At 37.2% G+C, this 7,427-nt stretch overlaps 1 protein-coding gene across 1 annotated transcript; it reads left to right on the top strand.

Annotated features, from left to right (window-relative positions):
- Positions 1 to 2,444: 2,444 nt before the first annotated feature.
- On the top strand, positions 2,445 to 6,536 carry COX8 (Cytochrome c oxidase subunit 8). The gene is made up of 2 exons (XM_085941129.1): positions 2,445 to 2,649; positions 6,258 to 6,536. The coding sequence occupies exons 1-2, from the start codon at positions 2,536 to 2,538 to the stop codon at positions 6,348 to 6,350; spliced, it is 207 nt and encodes a 68-aa protein (XP_085797255.1). The 5' UTR covers positions 2,445 to 2,535; the 3' UTR covers positions 6,351 to 6,536.
- Positions 6,537 to 7,427: the final 891 nt, after the last annotated feature.

Raw genomic sequence — 7,427 nt, 5'->3', positions numbered from 1 at the left:
CAGTCATCAATATTGTCGAGGTCACATTCTCGCCAATAGGCGACAATCCCACCACAGGCCTAACAGAACATCATGTGGTGGCTCCAGGTGATAGGCTCCTCAGAGTTGACACACACAACGACATTCAATCACTTCCTGACGACAGACGCAGCCGACACAGGCTAGGGAGCCCAACTGAATGAACACCACCTATCAGGTACGTGGGAATAAGACCAGTTAGCATGGCATGGCATTCCAACATGAAGGAAATGTTTGGAATCCAATCTTGGGTACAATCAATCATAGGATCAGATCTGCTTCTGCAGACAGACAACAAAACAGTGGTGGCATACTTCAACAACGAGGGCGGCACAAAATCTGTCACCCTCCTAAACCTATGCCTACAGATACTAGTATTTACCAGTCAGGCCAACATCACGTTTACTGCACAATACTTCTGCAGAAATTACAACTGTGTGGCATATCATCTCTCCCGCAGACAACTCATTCCCGAGTGGCACCTCATCAACACCGCAACCACCCCCCTGTTTCAAAAATGGGGTGTTCCCGAGGTGGATCTAGTCGCAAGCGAAACAGCACATGTCGTTGCAACGTATGTGTCACGAGACGTTACAGACAGTGGCGCGCTGTTTCACGACGCCTTCAGCCGAGTATAGGACTTGCGTGAATATTTCCCCCACCAAACTTACTTTCACGAGTCCTAGCGCACCTGAACTCAGCAAAAGGGAAGTACTTACTAGTGGCACCGAGCTGGAAACAATGCTTTTGGGAAGTGGACTTACGAAAAAGGGCGATAGTACCTCCTTATACAAAGCCTCACCTACATACGACACTAGTAGGTATGGAGACCAACCGTCCACCTCCAAGGACCCAGGACCTGTCCCTTTAACTATGGTTAATTTCGGGTGGGGTGAAATAACATCAAATTGAATGGTGGAAGAAAGGGCACTCCTTACTTCCAAATGGCGGCCTTCGACTCTAACAACTTACAACCAGCTTGGAACAAATGGAAGACAATGACATGGTGTAACATGAACCTAATGGATCATAATAGCCCTCATCCAATGGAATTGGCCAGATACCTAGGCTACTTGCACAACATGGAGGGTTTGTCATACAACAACATCCTGGTGCATAAGTCAGCCATAGCCACATTTTGCAAACCGATTATCATTGTAGATATCAGCATCAACGTGGTAGTACAACACAATATGTTACATATATTTACATATATTTCGGTACACAAAACGAAACCTGTCAAACCACCGGTTTGGGATCCAGGACGAGTGGTAGATCATCTTAGGAAAACAACACCGGTGGAGTACAACCTATTCGAAACGTCTCGTAGGACAGCTACCTACTCGGCTGCTTCTCGCATCGGGACGAAGGGTTCATGACCTCACACTACTCAGTAATAGTAGACAATGGATTAGTGGATAAAGGTGACCACATAATTGTATGGCCTATGTTTTGCGCAAAGACAGATACCGCCAAGCATCGTCAATCGGAATGGAAGCTAAGCGCGTCCACGTGTCAAAACACCGACCCAGTATTCTGGTTACGGAAACTCGTCTGCATGTCAAACCCAAGGAGAGAGGAAGGATATTTCGGAATTATTTATATCTTCAAGAGGACCACCAGAACCAGCCACCAGGTCAGTTATAGGGAATTGGATACGATCAGTACTGTTGGAAGCAGGGGTACAAGAACCACCAGGTAGTGTCCGCTCAGTAGTGGCTTCCTTAAACTGTAAATATACCCAATAGATGATATTTTAAAGAGAGGTAACTGGCGTAGTGAGTCGACATTTCACGACAACTACCAGAGAACGATGGATACACCACCATCAGAAGGGGAAAAGAACCCATTAACTTCTCTATTCAACATATACATGGAAAGTCACGATGGTCTATACCTCGTCAATGAATCATTGTCACATACAGGAATTTGGCATACCCAACACCAGGTGATAACAAACAGATATCTCAAGGACTTCAAAGTCAAATTCGAATAATGAAAGGAGTTTTACCTACCAATAAAACTCTTATTATTCATGTTGACTTTGAAGTCCAGGTAACTTCTACCTGGTTCCTTTATTAAAATTTAGTTTATTAAGTTTTCAATTTTTTGACGCTTAGATTTTGACTTATTCATCATTTTAATATTTATTTTAAAAAACATAGATTATTATAAAATTATAAATGTGTACAGCTTGAAATCCTTTTTATTTATTTATTAAATCTACTGATATAATCTTCGTTCCGTAAAATTCCCACCATCCAGGAAAAAAACGAGCCGACCAAAGAGATTAGACTGCTTGAACTGATTTGGAGCCGACTATGAAAAATTAGTCCTGCAGTCCCGGCAAAATATTTCTCGTAATCTACTAATTTTTTTTCCCACGTTCTATTCTACTGAAATTTCAAATGTCGACTTGGCAACACTCAATATATTAGTCTATGGCAACATTGTTTCCGACAGCGATCGAATTTGGTTATATCATTTATATTGTTGATTTTCAACTAAAGCAAAATCATGTTTCTGGTGAAGAATATCCTCAAATTGGCTCCTTTGATGCCCAAAACTGTCATCCCCAAGAGAGCCATCAGCAACTTCTCCACCCCGCCCCGTGAAAAGGTGTCCACAGGTGTAAGTATTTTACCTATTTTCTTTTTCATCTTCGCATTTCGAAGAAAAAATGGGAACGAATTGCGTTAGTTAGTTATTATTCCCGATAAAATCAAGCATAAGACTTGCCCGGTAAAATTTCTCGTGAAAAATATACGTGTAATCGTATAAAAGTCGTAAAATAACACATTTGAAATCATATCTTCTGTGACGTTTGGTAAGATTTTAAATGTCAATTTTTAATTATCAGTTGTTTGCTACTTTCATGCAAGTTTTTAGTTGTTTTTCGTTATCGATACAATATTTAAATGTTCGATATTAAATATAAATCAATTTTAAACTGTTTTTCGTCCTGTTTCACCTAAAAATCCCAGTTTACAATGTTACGTAATCATTTATCAATTTTCTGTTTTCGAGGTTATGAAAAAAAAATGTATTTTTTATGTGACAATTTGGGTACTGTTCGGTTATCAGGAATACAGCGGAAAACACATTTTGAAAATAGCCGATAAACTGGATTATTTGTTAGTTTGGGTTAGTTTAGGTTAGGTTTGGTTAGGTTAGGTTAACCTAATAAATAATCCAGTTTATCGGTTATTTTCAAAATGTGTTTTCCGCTGTAATCCTGATAACCGAACAGTACCACAATTTGTGTTGATAGGCCGATCGGTAATTGAGGGAAAACGTGGATTATTAAAAGTGCAAATATCACAAAGATAAACCCTGAACTTTTAATAGGTTAGGCAATATGAAAACTGTTTTAATAATTACTATAAGGTATACATGACGATTTTGAATGTGAAACATGACATTTATTTTTTCTTATACTAATATTGCCTGTGAAATGTCGGACCGCTTGAAATCTGCGTACGCATCGTACGCAGCCAATATACCTAGTACGTTGAATATTCAAAATTAAATGTCAAAACTGCTACGTAAATGGCAATAAAGGTGCTTTTAAACGATCAATTTTGCAAACCAATCAGTCTCCGTTTCAGTTAAACTGATGTCTAAATGCAAAACTGAAGCGGCTGACAGAAATCCAAACGGAGACGAGACAGGATGGATTTTCCCCTCAGCGGGTCTATTCTATACACAAGGCTGCTTTCGGTCGCCACGGCAGCTAAGTAGGGTTGGAAAGTATCGAATTATTAACACTTATTGTAACAATGACAATAATTTAGTTATAATTGTTACAATAAGTGCTATGTTTTAACAGCACCTCTCTTCTATGTGACAAATTTTAGACCAAGGTAGACATTTTTGACAGTTCAGACGGTTAACTTATTGATAAGAGTTAATAATTCTGTACTTTCCTACCCTATTTAGCTGCCGTAGCGGACCGAAAGCAGGCTTGTGTATAGAATAGACCCGCTGCTATTGTATCCGTTTTCAGAGTTGTCAGTTAAATTGACGTGTAAATTACTATGTTGCCATATTTTCATACTACTTTTCTAATTTCGATTGAAATATTATAATTTCTTCAAATATAGGTACTGCATTATACCAACCGATATGTTTTGAAAGTTATTATAAAAATGATAGGTATTCATTTTAGTGGATAAAAAATATGTAAATATCAAGGCCTGAACAAAAATGAACCATAAGTGTGAGTGAGTAAAGATTCGGCACGCTTATATTATCTCCGCACTATGCGTTAGAGTAATATAGAATTTCTACGGCTAAATATTTTTTCAAAACGTCACCGGTTAAAATGGACTAGACCGATTACATTCATTTAAAAACTGCGACCACGTGTTGCTGAAATTTATTGTTTTTGTGTTAAATATAAAGTAAATTATGTTGAGTTATTTTAGTAGAATATAATATTATGATTAACTAATTATGTTGTGTTTAAATTTGGTAGCCCTACTGAGAAGCAACACGATGGTATAACGTTTTATCAGGGCTCGAAATAGACCGGAACGCACCGAAGCGCCGTTCCTGCTCGTGAAATTCTAAAAGATACCGTTCCGGCTCGTGGCTTCTTTGAAAATTGCATTCCGTTTCATGTTATTGAGATAATATTGCATGTAGGTATGTAGTTTTTAAAGAACTGATTCGTGGGAAAAAAATTCACCTGCGACGCTGACAAGGTGTATGTATTATTTGTTAATGATTAGTCCTACAAGGTCTATAATCTAGGCTGTTCGGACTTCAGATGTGTTTACAAAAAGGGCTAAAGGGGTTACAGGTCCAGAACCTTAAATTAGTAGGTCTCCGGAACCTGAAAAATCATTTAAAATCACAAAAGAACCTTGCAGCGAAGGAATACACAAATGTACGAGCTTCTAGAATTTTGAAGATAAGAGCCCAATTCTAAGAAAATTGACGAAAAATAAGTAGGTACCCATTTAAAAAAAACTACATTTTAATGTTGTATTGGGGGGGGGGTAATGTGTATTAGCGCAGAGCCCCTTCAGGTATAAATGAAACCCGGATTATTAGGCATATCGCCCTTATGATGATTATTCAGCGCTCCGGTTCGTAAGATTTTCTATTTCGAGCACTGCGTTTCATACTAGTTAAGTTGACAATAATAAAATTGAAGTTCTACTGTGCGTTATACGCAAGAAACACGATTTCATTTTGCTGAAAAATAGGTGCTCTCTATATTTATATCATTACTCTGAGGTAAATATACATCACCGTTTCCCAACTGAACTGACGTTTAAAAGAACCTTAAACAATACAGAATGTTAATTTTTCTATGGCTACCAATTCAATGACACTATAAACATTTTAGTTTACTGTAGGTGTCGGTACTGTAGTTTTTAAATATCTCTTCTATTAATAAATAGGTATAATGAGGCACCAAGGCCAGACGGCCCCTCGCCATCTGTAGTACTTGCGTTTGTATACCTACCTATTAATGAAAACCTCATGGCCTTTTGTCGTTGCTCTGAGGGAAGAAAGAAGGAAAAAATAAGATGGGAAAATAGGGGTTATGGTTATACAGTGGTTTCCCCTTTAAATTGACGTCAGCACTGCAAAAAGAAATATTTTTTATATCTATACAGATGTAAAGGGAACAAAATGGCCTCTCTTTCGTCTCCTACTGTAGGGAAACAAATATAGACTAAATAGACCAATATTGCTCTTGTTCTCGAAAATTCGGTGGGGATGGCTGGACCGTAATTGTTAAGATCTTTGATCGACTAGTTTGGGAAGTTTGCTGTCATGCAGCTGTAGAATTTTTTATACAGTTTTAAGACGTGGTCGTAGATGGTTTCCATGGTCAAGTCTCGATGAAGAATAGTATTGCGAACGAACTATGAGACATCTGTGGAGATTCTAAGAGGTCTGAAGTGTAGGATTAGCATAGGCGCAGATGAGGATAGATTATGTCATAATGGGACGGGTAATCGAAGTTTGCTTCGCAAGGTGAACTTGCTTTTTCTTTTTGAATATAGCCCACTGTCCATAATAATATTGTGAGGGTTCCGGCGTATTTGGATGGTCTTCTTTTCTAATCGTGATAAATATATCTTTGTCTCGAAAGTCAAATATGTGGCCTGCGCACTCGGAGTATTGTTCCAACCGTTCTGTATTGTCTCATGTTCGCTCACATGCTTTTTTACCGTTCGCTATGATTTGTATTATCTAATTTTCTTATTCTTTATTTGCAGGAAATGGTGGTGTTGGGAACCGGTTTGGTGGTTGCGTGGTTCACCGTACCCGTGTGGGTCCTCGTTCACATGAAAGAATACACCAAGGAATAATAAAAAACAACAAATAAATTAGAAAAACCTATGTAATAATTTAATTTTGTTTATTCTATTGTTTGTCTATGTTTTTTTATCACCCCAATGATAACAGGATCTTGGGAATAATAATTTTTCATAGTTGCAACATTGTATAGTATAATATGTTAATACTTAATAAAAAATGAAAGTTATTATTTAAAATTTTGTCTTTTGTTTAAAATTCCTCACTCCAGGGTGGAGGTAGGCTGTTAAGATCCGACATAAATAATGCATGCGTCAAATATATATATATTTATTTTCGTTGAATTAGTAGTCTTATTTCAATGAAAACAAATACGTATGACCAGTGGCGGCCGGTGATAATAAAATTAGAGAGTGCAAATAAAGACATGCATTTTCCTTTTCGTGGTATTGAAAAAAAAAATCTGCAATAGCCTTCGTGGTGGAGGTAGGCGTATGCTAAACGACGCTTACATTCACGACAGCATTTATTTGTTGCCAAAGTTACTACAAAGCCTCTTGTATGATAAGTATGACGCAAAAGGCAATAGGTACACACTCTTTTCGATTTTTATTGTACCTAATTATACTTCATATGTGCTGACATAGTTACCACGTTTGCCACTCGTAACTTCCATAAATCGTAACTAATGTAAGTATTTTAGACATGTGTCATTGAGAAAAAGCTGCAAAATCCTCATTTGTCATCCCACATTATTCTCATATACGCGCTGTATCATTTTTATAAATACTAGGCATGGATCATTAATTTTCCAACGGGATATCACTTGTGTTAAAAATTTGCAACTGCTTCAACTCCAGAATTGCACTCCAAATGGGACTGATTTGAAAGACATTCAACGTCAAAATAATAGTAAGTATACGTAGGTATATTATACATATTATTTTATTTATTTTGCTGTAGATTTATATTTAAACATATTTAATGTTTAATATTGAAATGTAAAATAATTATAAAATCGGTATTTGTTTGGCGAGATGGTTGTAACTAACTTAATGTTCACAATATTACTCTATTGATTGATTCAATATTAATATGGCACATCATACAACGGAGCATTTACCTCATAA

Source organism: Rhyacophila brunnea, unplaced genomic scaffold (genome assembly GCF_057557595.1).
Source record: "Rhyacophila brunnea isolate RB1 unplaced genomic scaffold, BYU_Rbru_1.0 scaffold_13, whole genome shotgun sequence".
NCBI classification, from domain to species: Eukaryota; Metazoa; Arthropoda; class Insecta; order Trichoptera; family Rhyacophilidae; genus Rhyacophila; species Rhyacophila brunnea.
The sequence above is the reverse complement of the archived record's forward strand: the minus strand, read 5'-3'. Positions and strand labels throughout refer to the sequence as shown.